This window comes from Synchiropus splendidus, chromosome 2 (genome assembly GCF_027744825.2).
Source record: "Synchiropus splendidus isolate RoL2022-P1 chromosome 2, RoL_Sspl_1.0, whole genome shotgun sequence".
Lineage (NCBI taxonomy): Eukaryota > Metazoa > Chordata > Actinopteri > Syngnathiformes > Callionymidae > Synchiropus > Synchiropus splendidus.
The window spans coordinates 18,460,849-18,478,647 of NC_071335.1; the positions used below are offsets into that span (position 1 = coordinate 18,460,849).

The 17,799-nt window shown below is 43.5% G+C and overlaps 1 protein-coding gene across 3 annotated transcripts in view; it reads right to left on the reverse strand.

Annotated features, from left to right (window-relative positions):
• Window positions 1–17,544, reverse strand: part of LOC128753714 (protocadherin-10-like) — a 41,532-nt gene extending 23,988 nt beyond the window's left edge. For all 3 annotated transcript variants that reach the window (XM_053855691.1, XM_053855692.1, XM_053855690.1), the window contains exons 1-2: window positions 17,422–17,544; window positions 582–3,769 (exon numbers count right to left, since the gene is read on the reverse strand). In XM_053855691.1, coding sequence (XP_053711666.1) covers window positions 582–3,128 — 2,547 coding nt within the window. In that variant the 5' untranslated portion in view covers window positions 3,129–3,769; window positions 17,422–17,544. The remainder of the gene's footprint in view (window positions 1–581; window positions 3,770–17,421) is intronic.
• Window positions 17,545–17,799: the final 255 nt, after the last annotated feature.

Sequence of the window (17,799 nt, forward strand, 5' to 3'; positions counted from 1 at the left end):
AATCATTAATTAAAAGGCTATAAAAGTGGCCTGTTAATTAATGATAACATACATTAGCTTAAAAGTGATTCCATGTCATAGATAAGCATTAATAAATCCACATTAAAGATAGATTATTCTACTTCACATTGGCAGGCACCCTGTGTTTACCAATTCTGGGTCACATTTTCGTGTATGTGGATGAGTTTGTTTTTCACGAAATGCACCTTGTGTTGACTGTTATTTATTTTAAAGGTTTTAGCGCTTGATAAATGTGTGTGGTCTCTAAGAAATGAACAGTATTCAATTTAAATGTTTTTTTTTAATCTACGTTAAATTGACAGGAGAAGTTGGTGATTTCCTTTTTGCTGCTAAAATACAGGACCTCACAAGAGCCAACAATCGATGTGCCCAGTCAGACTGACAGTGATGGAAGGCCACAGAGCAGTAATGCAGAGTTTTCATCTTTGATAACTCTGACATGAATCATGATCATGTTGACAGGTCTATTGTGCTAACACCACGTTGATGTGAACTAGTGTTGTGCGTCTAAATGTGGTTCGTGTCCCTCACTCATGCAGCCAGTGGGGTGATTCTCTTACCTCACTGGACAGAATGCTGCCGTTGGATATAATGTCCGGTTGCTGGTCGCTGTATCCGGTCACTATAGCACCACAGGGGTTGTGATCAGTGTCAGTGTTGCGAGACGGACTGCAAGGGTTCAGGAACATCAGATCCGTCTTGGCCGACTCCGGGGTCAGACACACTTGGTAGCAGTAGGAGTTCTGGTTCTGATGGTGATGGGAGCCGAAGCCTCCTCCCACGCCTCCCACGCCGGATTCCTCCACAGGCACCTGCCCCACCGGGCCGACTCCTGACGTCACGTTGGTGCTCTGGACTAACATGATGTCAGATTTGCTCAGCTTCTTCTGCTTACGACCCCGGACTTGCCTGCTGCAGCACGGGGCACAGCACATGCAGCACTCCCCGGCCAGCAGGCAGGTGTGCAGGTTCAACTTCTTGTCCTTTTGGCAGCGGACGGCCAACACGATCATGGCCAGTAGGAAAATAAAGGAGACGGAGCCCAGGGCTATTATGAGAATCAGTGTGAGATCAAGGGAGGTCTCCTTGGCCCCAGAGGCCGTGCCTCTTTCCCCGCTGCGGCCTTCGACCACGCTGTCCACTATTATTACACTCACACTGGCGGATGAGGAAAGCGGGGGCTGCCCATGGTCCCTCACCTCAATCAGCAGGTCGTAGAAGCCCTGGGGGTCCCGCTTTGGCGAGACCCTGCGGGCCGTCCTCAGCTCCCCGGTCCTCCAGTCCATGCGAAACATTCCCATCTCGTTCCCTCTCAGGATGCTGTACGACAGCCGTGCATTTTCCCCGTCATCGGAATCCATGGCGACGATGCGTGTCACCAGGTACCCGGGCTCAGCCGAGCGGGGCAAGTGCTCTTTGGCAGTGCCGTTCTTACCAACCGGCGCGATGACAGCCGGCGCGTTGTCATTTTGGTCCACAATGATCACGTTGACAGTGGCGTTTGAGAAGAGTTCCACAGCCCCGGAGTCCTTCGCCTGCACCATGAAACTGAACTCTTTCAGTTGCTCATAGTCAAAGGAGCGCAGCGCGTACAGGTACCCGGTGTCCTGGTTGATGGACACGTAGGTGTCCACTGACATGCCCTGGATGTCACACTCCAATATGGAGTATGTAATGACAGCGTTCTGTCCCACATCAGGATCCAAGGCACTCACAGCATGAATGAACGCGCCGGGAACATTGTTCTCTGTCACGTAAACGTCATAGACGACCTGTGTGAAACGGGGCGCGTTGTCGTTCTCATCAGAAACGTGCACTTTAATAGATTTACTCGTCGCCAGAGAGGGCTGACCCTTGTCTTTGGCCACCACTGTGATGGTGTAGGACTCCGTGCTCTCTCTGTCCAGAGGTCCGTCCGTCACGATGGTGTAGTAGTTTTTAAAGGAGGACTTCAGCTTGAACGGAACGTCTCCCACGATCTCGCAGCTCATCTGTCCGCTCTCGCCGGAGTCGCGGTCCGAGACGCTGAACAACGCGATGACTGTTCCGGGCGCGTCCTGCTCGCTCACGGACTCCGTCACGGTGCTGAAGCCGATTTCTGGCGTGTTGTCATTGACGTCCACGAGTTTGACGAGCACCTTACAGTGAGCGGGGACCGCGTTGGCGCCCAGATCCTTCGCCTGCACGTAGATCTGGTGCGTACTGCTCTCCTCATAGTCCACCTCGCCGGCCACCTCGATGCGACCGGTGCGGGCGTCGATGTTGAACAAGTCCTTGATCCTGGGCGCGTTGTGGCTGCTGAAGGAGTAAACTATCTCCCCGTTCTGGCCCTCGTCCACATCGCTGGCGTTCAGCTGGATCACCTCGGTGCCAACCGGCGTGTTTTCGCGCAAACTGACATCATACACCGACTGCTCGAAAGTGGGGGCGTTGTCGTTGGAGTCCAGAACTTTGACGACCAGGAGAGCGGTTCCGGTTCGCTGAGGAACCCCGCCGTCCACCGCCGTCAGCACGTAACGGTGCACCGCCTGCTGCTCCCGGTCCAGCGGCTTCTCCAAAACCAGCTCGGCGAACTTATTCCCATCGCCCTGCGTCTGCACGTCCAGATAAAAGTTGTTGTTGTTGGTAATGGCGTAGGTGCTCAGCGCGTTGGTGCCCACGTCCGGGTCGAAGGCGTTCTCCACGGGAAAACGCGTGCCAGGGATGGCGCTCTCCGAGATCTCCACGTAAATGTCAGTCTCTGGAAAGCTGGGCGGATTGTCGTTGATATCCAGCACCTCGATCTCCACGCGAAAGAGCTCCAGGGGGTTCTCCAGAAACACCTCCAGGTGCAATAAACAGGGGATGGTTTGCTTGCAGATTTCCTCCCGGTCGATCTTCTCTTTCACCAGGAGCGCGCCGTTCTCCAAGTTCACCTCCAGGTAAGGGGTGCGCGAGCTGGGCACCGTTTGGAAGCGACGAGCGGAAAGTTTGGTGATGTCCAGCCCCAAATCCTCCGCTATATTCCCAACCACTGATCCGGGCTCCTGCTCCTCCGGCACCGTGTAGTGAAGCTGACCATCGGCTCCGGCAAGGATGGAGAGCAGCAGGATCAGCCAGCGAATCATCGTCCTCCTTCTTCAAGCGCACTTCAAAACTGACACGAAACAAACCCCAAAAAAATCACTTGTTTTTCACCTACAAGAAAACCCCCTTTTCCATTTCTGTCCTTAAAACGACGGCGGCTGGTGGGATCTGTCTCCTCCGGCTCGGGTCAGTGGAACATTGTGCGGTTTCAGCTGTGAGACGCGCAGCCATTTGATCCCAGCTCCTCCGCTTTAATCAGTTCTGCACTGGTCTCGGAGTTTTTTGGCGTGAGCGCAGTCATTGCGGGCTGGAGCGCAGAGACGCAGCCAACTCTCCCAAGTCAACAGAACAGCAAGTCCTTCTCAGGGTAAAGAGAGAAGAAAAAAAAATGTAATTCCAAGGGCGCAGAGCGGCGTGGTATTGAAGAGTCAGTTCTCAAATCACAGGGTGTCTACTTTGCGCGAGCGCTTAAGGCGGATGATGCTCTCAGCTTCTCTGCTTCTGTGAGGCGAGTGTGTGCAGCGGGGTTGGTTTTGCGCACAGCCCTTTTCCCCACCAGCCAATGGAGGGCTCAAGCACCGTCGGTAATGTCACCTGATTGGGGCTCTGAGACGCCAGCCAGGGCTTCACATCGGACCCACAAGTGCGCTCTTCTCTCCTCCTCCTCCGGGCTGAGGCACAGCTGAAATGAAATGTTTTACACATTCAGTTCATCAAGAAAGCCGCTATCACGGCGCGGGACGGTTGAAACAAGACGCCATCCTCACCCCAAACGTCACTTGTAAACACGCAGGAATAATATATATATATATATATATATATATATATATATATATATATATATATATATATATATATATATATATATATATATATATATATATATATATATATATATATATATATTCAACGCATAACATTCGCCTGACAAATTCTCATAGTCAGATGAAGTAAATAAATAAATAAAAAATAAACTCTTCGCAATTGAAATAATTTTCACTTTCAAGTTCACTAAACTGACATTGAAAAAACATAACTTGTTTGGGGGTTTATGATGCATGAAATCCTGGATCGACAAGTCATCTTTAAACATTACAACAGTTTATTCAAAAAGAGCACCGACAAATAGCAATAATAGTCTCCATTCAAATGGACGGAGCACTGTGAATTGAAAGAAACATCTAAAGGCTGGTGTCAAACTTGTGCCCTGAGGGCCATTTGCGGTCAGATCCTGGTCAATCCTGAAACACAGCTTCTTGCTCTATACATGTGTACTTGCTTTATCACCAACAGATTCATGGTCTCCTCATTTTCAGAGGTCAGTAGGTGGCTTAGTTGGCAGGTTACCTACGGCTACTTTGAGCAACTATCTAAATGAAACTTCACGTTATTGTTAAACACGAAACTGAATCTGAGGATGATGCTTCATGAAGCTTCTTCCACCCATCACTTAGAGATTATATATATATATATATATATATATATATATATATATATATATATATATATATATATATATATATATATATGGCACTGTATTTTCCCTGCATGACTATTAATTATCCACTGCTTTCTGAAAGTGACATTTTTCTCCAGATGAATGGGAAACAACATTATTAATGTGATCATAAAACGTGTAAATACGGAGTTGGCCTCCAACAGTTATAGTACGCACCACTGACTGTAATTCAGTGTAATGACGCATCTGGGCTGAATCCTACTGTGCTTCAAAAAGCCTTCAGCTTCGCACTTTTCTAATTTATCATTAACCCACTCACGCTTCAATTGTGTCTCCCCTTACCATTAACACAAATGATACATTCAAATGAGCGAACAGTGGGGGTCCACCGTCTGCATACGTTCTTTTTTTTTCCTTTTCTATGTGAAACAATGATGAAAACTAGAGTAATGTGAGTGAATTTGCATAATAGGAATCAGTAATTATAGATGGGATAGACGGCGCTCCACAATGTGAGCCCCAAATGCATAGAGACATAAGTATTGTGCAGTGGATTAAACAGCGATTCTGCATCCAGTCATACAAGTCAGTATAAACAAAGAGCAGACGTTGGAAGAATTTGCAGCCTTGTCTGAGCAGGAGCTGTGTGACTGAATCAAGATGACACTGGCGGAGCATCTCATCTCCTCCCTTCCTCTGCCTCGCTCTCTTGTTTTGGAGAACAACGTCGCCCCCTGGCGGATGATAGTGGTTCTAATATTGTATAATGACTTCAACAAAACATTGACTGATGTTGCTGAATTTCTTAACTGTCGCCGTGATTTAGAATAAATAAATAAATAAAGGTATTTGAGACTGTAATTCTACAAGTCCGTCAGGTTATCTGTCTCATGAATCCCTCTCTTTTTTTTAGATGAAGAGAGCTTGAATTATATGAACAAAAATCTTTTTTTCAAGTACATGTTGGGTCGTTCTATGTTTTTATTTCTTCAAGTTATTTCTTTTTTTTGTTTCATTTTTTTTGTTTGATTGACAGGCTGGCTGTCCCTCAGAGGTAACGTTTATGAGGTCATCTTGACATGATGAATATTATGTGATGCTGATTCAATAAAGGCGTTAAAGCACAAAAAAAAAAAAAGAAAAAAGAAAAAAAGTTTTAGGGATGTTGCTGGTGGATTAACAACTTAAATCACTTCATTCTTTTGAACGCAAACTCACACTATATAGACAAACGTGGTGAATTCACATTTGAAACAAAGTTTTATTTGGATGACAAAGTGACGCTCATTTTAGTACCATGAACAGCTCCTGTTCTCGCACTGTCAATGTTTATATGTGTTTATTTTTAAATTGATTTATTCTTATTTTTTATTATGTTTATTATCTTATGTTTATTATCGCTTTATTATTATTTATATATTTTTGTCGGTAATAATGACCACTTACGTGGTATATGAAGTATAATATATTTTTTGGAGGTGGAATATAAACACAAAAAAAGAAATGCTGGAGAGTTAAAACACAAAATTCTTATTTCATGTCACCATCACTATTGAACGTGTTCAGACTGAACCAACAAACAATTCGGACTCCACCGACCTCACCCTTCACGGTAGTCTCCTCCGGCCCTTAAAAAAAACATATATATATGAGCGGCTACTCGATTTTCCCGCCTGGCGTGTTCATAATTTAGAGGCTCCCAAATGACAAATGGGACATGATTTTTGACAAATGACATCATAACCCGGTTTAATTTGAGGGGCCAACAGACAAAGACCAGCACGTAGCTGAGAGCTCAGGATGCCATTAAAATTTCATACGAACAAAAAGCAATTAAGATATCATTAAGGGGGCTGGAGCCCAAGGAATATACCTCAAGCTATTACGCTGTACTTCCAGCGCTCCAGCCATTGTTTAGAAAGGCACTTCACAAATGGCAGAGAACCAAGCTGCGGTCTCTTATTAGCAATTGGTAAAGGGACATTTCTTATACGTGCGCAAAGGTTCAGTCGTGGTGAAACAGCCTCTTTCCTTCAGTCAATTGACTTCCTGTCACCCCAAGGACATAAAGGCAGGTGAAACTGTAGAAGAAAACCAAGCACATCAATACACGCAGAAAGTTATTTTGATTGATTCCAAGAAAAGAGCCTTTCACCTCTCACTCACAAACAAAGAACCATCGCAGTCCTTCAACATATAAGGTTTCAAACAAAGGCTTTAAGAGTCTCTCCAATAAAGCAATAGTCACATCTCTGTGTGTATAATTTTCCTCGGCGAAACAAGTGATAATTACCTTCGCATTGAAAGTGCAGTCAAGAGACAGGACCACGTACGATATAAATGGCTCAGCCCTCAGCCCAAAGTGACTGTGTGTGTGTGATCAGTGTCTGGCCTAGACAGCTGCAGGGTGACTCTCTGCCCTGATGGCCATTACTCAGTCTGATGGATGGAGGGATGGCAGAGGGAAGAAAATCTGAGGGGTTGGAAAGAGAAGTATAGGGATAAATGGCGAGGAGACGCCGGGGAACAGCGGTCTGGATGAGGGAACCGGAACCTCAAGAGGCTGAAGTGTCAAAGCAATATATGAAGGGGGGAGGGGGGGCGGTACTGACAGGAGCAAATGATCCTCACTGGCGAAGAGGAACGATGGACAAGAGTGGCGAGCACGAAAGCTGATGTCATTGGAAGTCATTATTTTCCCTCACCGTAGTATCGCAGCTGCTGCGTAACAGCAGAAAACAAGTTGACAAAACAACTTTGGCTTCAAATGAATCGGCGTGAAAAGCATCACGTTCCCTCTCCTTCTTCCACAGAAGAGTGAACCTGACGCGGGACCATTATTTCCAGTGGCCAATAGACGGTGCGCCATATGGGCTTTAATGAAAAGAGTGATCCGCAGCCCTGGGTTGTTGTGAAGCCCGCGCCATTGTTTGGGCTCCCAGTGTAAGACTGTGGCCTGAGCTTCATTTACTTACCACTAATTACCTATCACAAGTTGGCAGAGCAACTTTTGACAAAGATATCAGGCTCTGCCTCCTCCTTGATTTTGTACGCCGCTCTGTACAATATGCCAGAGAAGGTGGCGGAGACCTGAGATGGATACAGAGTGAGATCTTTCACTCAAACCACAGCAAACAGACAGAACATACAGAAAAAAAAGAGTTGATATTTATCGCACATGCAAATCATTTCACTATTCTTGGGTTGAATGAAGAAGCTACAAGAGCATTTTGCGCAAGGTCATCTTCGAGGTCAGTTTTTGAGTATTGCAGTTGGTTGAATTCTTCAGAGCTCATCATTGTTTCAGCTATCATCTCTTCACAGACCACCCCCACATGCAGTACTTACTATTTGACTTAGATTTTGTTGATTTTTGTGGCCGGTTCGTGCTGAAGTCAACTTTTCTTATTGCGTATTGACATGGGGTAAAATGGTGCTCAACTGGGACTTCAATCCGGTCGGCTGGTGGACTGATCAAACTACATTCAGCGCATTCAGTGTGGTGGGTACATGAGGCTTCATGACACAGTGATAACACTGTCTGCTGTATGATGTTTGGATTTGAACAACTAATTCAATGAAGCCTCACATCATTTCTAAACCAAGAGCTCCATCTAGTGGCCTCTGAATATCAGTACATTGTTTCATCAATCCTGCAATACTGTTTCACGATACCTATCCGGTGCACAGAGTGAACGCATCCAACAGGCTGCAATTGGCATGGCGCCACATCGGCAACTCAAGCTAAAAGGTCTGTCACTGCCTGATCTGGTCCACCTGCCTGATGTGGTCCACCGGAAATTCCGGTGCTACATCTGGAAATGCGTATCTTTTACCAACTGACATTTACTGGTATGGTATATATATATATATATATATATATATATATGTATATATATATATATATATTTTTTTTTTTTTTTTTTTACTTAAAACAGTCTAGATTTAGAAATTGTATGTTTTTTTATCTGATATTCTTTTTTTTTTTTTAACCCAACAAACTCAAGCACCGCACCACAGTAGACATAAACCTCGTTCAGGTGCAACAGCGCTCATTCCTGCTGTGAAATCTATGTGAAACAAATGTAAGGAGAAACGTTTCCTATACACTAATAATGTATCGGGAGCAATAGTAAGTAATACATTGTGCAGGTGTAGTGGAGGAGCTTGAAATGTTTATTGATTCAATAATGCTGGATTTAAAAATCTAGAATATCAGACACTAACATACAATTACTAAATCTAGATTGTGACAACGTGATGATGTCATTACGTTAAAAAACACGTGCGCGTACACAGTGAATACTGAGTACTTACGCATGAGCGTTAAAACATATAATTTCCAGATTTTAATGTTAGACTATTTTGACATTTATTTGAAAATAAATCACAACTTTACACGATAAAACCAGTAAACACAATTCATAGAACTAGCGCATGTGTGTTACTAACATCCAGTTCCAATCCCGGAACTTCCGGCGGACCACATCGGAATCAGAATCAGAATCGATCCCACCAACTAGGAAAGTGCTTTGGAATAAAATAAAATAAAATAAAATAAACAACAAAGGCTGTTCAGGAATTCAACAGTCAAGGGGAAGAATCAGGCAGGCGGACCACATCAGGCAGTGACAAGGGCCACAGTGTCACTGCCTGATGTGACACTGTGGCCCTACACACATCGAAGCCTCCTTCATGTCGAGGCTTCGATGTGTGTAGCAGGTATTATGGCAGGTTCTTATTTGAGGCCTGCACCGAGCATGTCCCAATGATATGGCAATTTGAAGCCTCAAAACCGACTGTACCTCGTGACCGGTTCAAGAACTGGATCACGCTTTTGAGAACCATCCTCAACTATAACAGGAGCGAGGAGACACACAACAAACTTACATTTTGGACTATTGAATGCACCGGCGTATACAACCAAAGATGCAGCGCTGCTGTCTATGCCGTAGAAATGTCTGTGATGTCCACGTACCCTGCTTAGAAACGCCACCGCCACTGAGACAGATTCATGGAACAAACTCAGCAATGTTCTGTACTAGAATAACGCCACCAATATTATGAATTTTATTTACATTAAAGCGCTCAAAATATGTTTTTTTTTCCCCTATGTACTCGTCTGAAGTTCCACCATGCTGATGCATTTGTTAGGTAAATAAAATGCCCGTGATTTCATTAGTTTGATGTGACAAGGCTCAATATTTTGGCGACATGAAGCGTGTTTGTCTGTAAAAATCCATACATTAGCAAGAACCAGACCAACAGAGAGACAAGCAGGTTAAAGTTCCTTCCACCTGCTTGGAATGCCGTTGATCGCTATTCTTTTTTTTCTGTTTCACTGGCTTTTGCGGGGAAAGAAAAGACGCAACAAAAGCTGCTGTGTTCCTTTAACACCATTAACTATTGGGAACAGCAGCCTCCTTCACCTGAAACCAGGGTCGATGAGAGTAAGTAAGACAAAGCAAACATTGACTTAAAGGCTCTGCGGGGATGGGCAGATCTCTCCAAAGGCTTCATAATTGTAAGGAATATCCTTCACTTTAGCCTCTGTAATCAGATGGAAATGTAAATTTAGAAGTGTTGATTAGTGGAGCTTTAAATTTGCATTACAATGGCTTCTTCATTGCGATGCTTGTCTTGTGAGATTTAGATTCCACATAAACTGCCAGTGTCTGACAAAACAACACCCACACATACACAAAAAAAGAAGGAAGCTTCAACCACTTGTAATGGCCAATAAGCAGTTGCAGCAAGACATTGACATTCACCTGCCTTGCTATTCGAGATCATAACAAAATGAATAGATTTTTACATTGATATGGTTCTGATACGATGTAGAATTTCACTTTGTACGCAGTTGAATGGATCACTAGAGTGTTGTCTTGACCTCTGATGTAACAACTTTCTCCATGTTCGGCTTGTGCTCAACCCGTTGGGTGCTAGTTTGGCAGCCATCCCGGCATGTCTCAACACATACAGTACACGGACACCAAGCAGAGTACAAAGGCATTTCTTTCCAAGCGTTCATGAGGTTCATCACTGTCGTGACCATGCTGCGCATCTGCTGCAAAGCACATATCATCGGTACAAAGCATTTATCAGCTCGATGACTGTTGCGTGAAGCACCTCTCAAGGACAATCTCACCGCGTTGGTGATGAACTGTCATGAATCTAGTCGCTAGGATTTCTCTTTTTGAAAGTTTTATTTCAGAGACAAAGCCCTGTATCGACGTGACTTCATTTACATGTATTTGAGTTTCTGTTTGCGTGAACGTTCAGACAATATTTCAGGTATTTATTCACAGCTTCAGTCTTTGTTTTATTGCTTGGCATCAACACTGTCAGTAAAGGTGTATTTTTTTTTGTTCAGATTTAACTACGTTACTTTAAAGTTGGCTATGTTTTGATCAGAACAAATTGAAAGATTGAACTATAGATTATACAAGTGGGATTTGTTTGTTCGAGGTATTATAATGAATCATGCTAAATTGCTTGAAGAGTGTGACATGTAAGTTAACAGAACTCTTTGCTGAATAAAGTGTAAATTGCTATGTTTTTCTAAACTTCTAAAAGTCTGGTTATAGCGTTGTAGTAGTAGCAGTTGGTTGACTGGAAATAAAAAAAACGTTTCTTTTTGTTATGAATTATTTAGTCAAGTGTGAGAAAGATTTGCGTAACACGTCTAGATGGTCTTTGTATCCAGTATTTTAGGAATGGTTGACATTTTACGGTTCCTTATAAAGGAGTTGGAAGTCTGATGGTACAAAAGTGGTACTGACTGGATTTGCATGGCCACATTCTGTGTCTGTCACTGTTTTTTGGGGGGGTTTGCTCATATGTAACTGCAAAAAAAGGGGACTCCAACATTCCATGTTTCATTTTAGCTGTGCTTCCTGTAGTTTTGTGATCACCCTTGACTTCTCTGACACATTTCTTATCTCTGAATTTCCGATCATAGGCTGCCACGTGTCAGGATTGGGGTTAGCTCCATTGGTTTCTTCCTTTTTTCCGGAAGTGCCATCTGCAACATACTTTGTCCAACATGGTCACTATGTCTGCCAGTCGGCTCAGTCTAAGTCTTGGCAATGTTTTTATTTTCTGGATTTACAAATGTAACATCCTAAAAATGATCGTGATTCATTTACTCGCGACTTCATACCATACTTCAACAACAAATGCGAGTACGTGACTCGTGCTCTTGCGTAGAGTCAAAACCTAAAAAAGAACCAATGCACCAAAGTTACTGCTACACTTATTAAGAAAGATCTACCCAAGCTGACGATGTTCAGATTGGAATTCAAATAAATAATTTCATGCTGTAGGCTTTCTGGCGATGCGGCTCTCAAAACACTCCAGAAGACAAGCGCATCCGTAGTAGCCTGCCACTTGGCTGTGTCCTTCTCAGCTGGGGATCTGTTTGCTTATGCAGTGATTGCTTTCTTGTCTGCTGTAGTTGCGCGCCACTTCAGCTTCTTGCACAAAATGACTTTTACTGTGACTCCCCAGACAGAAGTCCAATCTATGCGCTCATATTCTTTCTTTGCGCAAACTGATCGGCTCCTTCTCTAATGCACTGGCCTTTCCCCTGAGGTGAGGTGAGGGCTGCCTTTCATATGCCTCCCACTCTCGTACCCTCCGCGGCTTTTGAAAATGAGTCTTTCTGGCACTTAAATAAATACATCGCTGAGTAGCGATGCTGGTTTATAGTACACACTGCGGCTTGCACGCAGCCGTTTCTGCCGATTGGAAAGGTGATTTTTTATTTTTTTTGTTCTATTTATTGTCAGAATCACGGGGAAAGTGTTTGGTAGATTCACCCTGGTTGGTCAGGAGTCACTTCACTACTTCACGAAGCATCGTCAAAAGGATTTAAGAGGCTGTCTCTTTTTAACCAAATTCTCAGTTTGATATCCTCTCACCGCCACCGCTCACTTCCTGCCAGTGATCTTTGTATAGAGCTAAACTGTTCGGCATAATAAACTGTACCAAATCTGCGAATCGGAGTTCCGCATCTCTTTTAATGACTCCATCAGCGCTGAGAGACAAGGTGACCGTGCAGCGCATTTATCTTGCCACTCTACCACTGTGATAATTGACGGGTCCTTGGTGATGTGGAGTGGATCACCAACAGGGAATCGCTGCCTGTTTTTGTTTTTCAAAGCACATCCAAACATGAATGATGTCTCTTTCCTCTGGGCCTTTTTTTTTTTTTTTTTTTATCCAGAAATGTGTTGAGTCAAACACAGCTACATGCCTGGTTCATGACATTGGATTGGTTCCGCAGTACTGTGCCGTGCGTAACGCCCCAAATCCCCCAACCTCATAATCACTAAGGTACAGCTTGTTCACTGAGTTTAAGCCTTTGAAACTCTCGACAGTCAGTTAGGCACCGTCGTGTGTCAATGAAGCGAGGAAGTTTACTTGCTGATATTACGACTAATTAGCTCGACTCGTCTCCCCCAAGACGCCGAGCCAGACTCAGAGGTTTTGTTGTGGGTTCAGTGGTGTTTCAGGCAAAATCTCCTAAGTCTTCGTCGCATAATCCGCTCTTGAATGTTTCTTTCATTGAAAAGGTTGTGATTGTTTATACAGTTGAGCAATTTATCTACGCAGGGATTTAGTATTGTTTACTTGAGGCGCCAAGGATTCATCTGGAGGTTTGTCATTTGACAGTTTTCACTCCCCATTAAGTCTTCAGGACTTCTGAAGTTTATTTGCAGAAAACTTTTTCGTCATGTATACTGTAATTTCCCGACTATTATTAGCTATTATTTGCCGCACCCACTACATTTAAGAAGGAAAATAGATCTTGTTCATACATAGGTTCAGTGGTGCTGTCTGCGCTGTGGAGCACTGGCCTCAAAAACGCACCATTGAGAGTGAGGAAATAGCGGTAACATCTACGCTGCTCTCACAATAAGTTGAACACAGTGAGAAAGATTACGGACGATGAAGATGGTTTTGACCAGTGAAGTACAGATCCAGACATCGGCGATGATGAATGAATAGTCTGGTGATCTTCTAGTCCCAGACCACTGCGCTGCGCTCCTCCACAGTACCAGTCTCCCGGCTGCACACCTCATTGTTTAGGGAGTTGTTTTTGAACGATGTTGCCACCCAGACAGCGATCAGACGCTTTAGTGGCCAGCATTTATCATATTTGTGTGGAGTCGAGCTGTACACGTAGTTTCCGGCATCTAGCGCAGAGTCGCCTGAGGTGAGAAGCTCACCCCCTGCGGAGCGCTTCCCGAGACAAGGCGCAGCTCTCTAGCTGGGACCAAGTCCGTGGCCAAAACCCGACTTGCTTGTTCACATTGGACTTTTGAGTCAAACGCATTTTGTCTCGAGACAGCGTCTCGCATATTTTATTCACAATTAAAGCCCTCAAAACACCCTGTTTTAGCCTGCATGCCCGAAGTTCCGACACCAATGCCGGTCTCAGCAGCTGCTTCTTGATTCCAGACCTCCAGGAGATCGACCCTGTTGATGGAGCTGTGGACACGTGGGCGGAAACAGCACATTTTGAGTGCTTCAAGGCTAAATATAGAGCCTCTGATCTATGATTTAATCTGTAAAAATCCATATATTAGCCACGCTCTTATATAAGCCGCAGGGCTCAGACCGCAAGAAAAAAAGTTGCGGCTTATAGTCCCTAAATAATGGTGTACATTTTTGCAAAATTACAGTTTACAGTTTTGCAAAAGTGAGGACAATTTTACAGTAGTTTGGCTAAGAGTGAAGGATGAGTCTAACCATTTGTTTGGCTAAGGGAAAGTTTAGGGTGAGAGGCTGGGGAAAGGATTATGTCAGTGACGGTTCTCACTGAGATAGAAAGACAAACGTATGTGTTTGTGATCTTTTGTGAGTCACCATGACACCGAAGGCAGCCTTCAGCGTTGCATGATGACGCACAAGTCCCCTGCGTATTCTGAAACTGTGGGCAGTGCGTCTGGCACATAAACCATAGGACGGCGCTCCTTTTGTTCCACATGTGACAACCTATGTTGCTTGCTATTTAAGTCCCGTCAAATGGCCATGCGTTTTAGCATTATGCACACTCGGGAGCTCTCCACACCTGGAAGGCTCCACAGGAAGGAAAGACAAATTGTACCCCATTAAAACGTCAACAGGATGCAGAAAGTCCGCTTTCACCCCGTCAATATATTGCACCATGGGAGTGAGGATGCGTGCGCATGTGTATAAAAATGTGACGGCCTCTCATATATTTATTCAGATCCACTCTGGCAAACGCCTGCTGCATCGACATTTCGGCGCTCGCATCCGGCTTCAATTGATCGGCAAAGACCGATGGCAGTAAATAAACCTCGATTAAGAACAAAGATAAGACACATCTGTTCAGTTTAGTGCCGGAAGACTGTCATCAATCGGGCGTTGCATCTCCTCATTACAATAGACGCCAGGTTGCTATTGGAATGGCTTTAAGTATTGCGTCTCCGCAATCTTTAATCTTCCGAGAAAAGTTGGCTCCATGAAGACAATGAAGTGTTTTCAAGGATGAGAGTAAAAGACGAGAGATAAAATATTGCAATGCTGGTGATGGAGTTGCAGTGAAAAGGGTGAGGGTTGTAAGACGTGCAGAATACCAATATAAATGTGCAGGACCCTCGGTCACATCCATAGTTCAGCCCCACGACTGAACACACGACTGAACAAGCAATAGAAGTTTGGAACTGCAAACATCAGATTACACTTTTTCTCTTTTATTCTTGTAGTTATTTGAATATTTTTGATTATACATGCTGAAAGTTGTGATGTATCTCGCTAGATTTTTCTTTGGTTTGCATCTTTCCCTAAAGTTGAATAATACATTGACTGAAGTCATTTGCTTCTTGCTTCTATACCTGTGTAAACTGTGCGCCTGTTTGTGTGTGTTCAATTGCCACCACACGACCAATCCACAAGGGTGTGATCTATCAACTGTCAGCCTTGCTGCGAAGTTTTAATTAATGACATGACGGGAGACAAGGTCAACCTGCTCACCGCAGTGGTCTGCTGGCCTTGCCTCTCTCTGGGAGATCAATAGGCTGCCGCACGTGCCTGTAGAGTGCAACACAAAGAGTTATTAAGGAGCTAGGTCTGGACTTGTTGTGTCACCAGCTGCCTTGTCAATGTGAATGTGAGTAAGAGACGTCGGCGCGCTTCAGGTTCACAGCAGGAAAGTAGTGAATGGCACTTACTAGAACAAATGGTTCGTCCGGAAGGTAGGAGCTTTGACAAGGAGGTTGTGTGCCTCGTAATGCGTGTACTACCACTAGGCATGAAAGAATACTGAAAAATTGTTCAATCTTCTACAATGTTTCACATGTACTACCACATACTCAGGCATGAAAGAATACTGAAAAATTGTTCAATCTTCCACAATGTTTCACATGTACTACCACATACTCAGGCATGAAAGAATACTGAAAAATTATTCAATCTTCTATAATGTTTCACATGTACTACCACATACTCCAGCATGAACGAATACTGAAAAATTGTTCAATCTTCTATAATGTTTCACATGTACTACCACATACTCCGCATGAAAGAATACTGAAAAATTGTTCAATCTTCTACAATGTTTCACATGTACTACCACATACTCCGCATGAAAGAATACTGAAAAATTGTTCAATCTTCTACAATGTTTCACATGTACTACCACATACTCGGGCATGAAAGAATACTGAAAAATTATTCAATCTTCTACAATGTTTCACATGTACTACCACATACTCAGGCATGAAAGAATACTGAAAAATTGTTCAATCTTCCATAATGTTTCACATGTACTACCACATACTCCAGCATGAAAGAATACTGAAAAATTGTTCAATCTTCCATAATGTTTCACATGTACTACCACATACTCCGCATGAAAGAATACTGAAAAATTATTCAATCTTCCATAATGTTTCACATGTACTACCACATACTCCAGCATGAAAGAATACTGAAAAATTGTTCAATCTTCCATAATGTTTCACATGTACTACCACATACTCAGGCATGAAAGAATACTGAAAAATTATTCAATCTTCTATAATGTTTCACATGTACTACCACATACACAGGCATGAAAGAATACTGAAAAATTATTCAATCTTCTATAATGTTTCACATGTACTACCACATACTCCGCATGAAAGAAAACTGAAAAATTATTCAATCTTCTATAATGTTTCACATGTACTACCGCATACTCAGGCATGGAAGAATACTGAAAAATTGTTCAATCTTCTATAATGTTTCACATGTACTACCGCATACTCAGGCATGAAAGAAAACTGAAAAATATTCAATAATCTATAATAATAATTTAATTCAATGTCTCGCACCGCAACACATAGCAGTCCGACATCGTGTACAACAGTTACGACAGTCACTGTATCGCAGCATCTCACCTTTACACAGCGATCTACCACTACAGTAGAACCCATAAACCTCGCATCAGCAATTTTGAATTGCATTCGACCTACGTCCAAGCCGACTTACGACCGGTTGGTCAGAAGCGATCCCGGTCGTAAGTCGGATGTCACCTGTATATAAATAAAGCAAATGGTGGACACATTTCTATCTACGCTGCTTGATATTTCAAAGAGGATCACGGTAAAATGTATAAAATTTTAAAATAAGTGCACAAGAGACGTACACTGGATGTGAACCATCAACCTTGTGACACGCAGGGATGTGCTTTAACCGCTACATAAGTCATGTGACTTGCTGTTCAGGTGAGCCATACCTACATATTTGTAAGATGTGGCTCTTTGCAGCAACACTGTAAAAAGGTGGCTCTTTACCTCTGACTGGTTGGTCACCCCTGTTCTATAGACACAAATCGATATTTTTTGTTTTTTATTTTTACTCACGGCATCGATGAGCGGTGCTTTCCCCTCTCGTTGGCATATGGGTATTTACGATGCAACAACTGAGCACATCCTTTGGCTTGAGGTACTTCCCCTCCAAATGTGACTTGGCTCCACTTGTTGCACTCGAACACTGAGCAAAGGAACTTCCCTCCACCTCTTAAGTCGCATTAGAAAAGTAGGTCAATCTGCTGCTTACACATGCAGCTCATCGCTATGACTCATGCTGATATCAGATTAGTTCATGCCACTTAATGTGTGATAGATACATGTAAACACTGGTCATTTCAGAGAGTCTCTGTATGTAACTCTTTTGCCTTGGCACAATACAATTTTCTGCATTTCATTTTCTTTGTTTAAACATCAATGCATGACAATGCT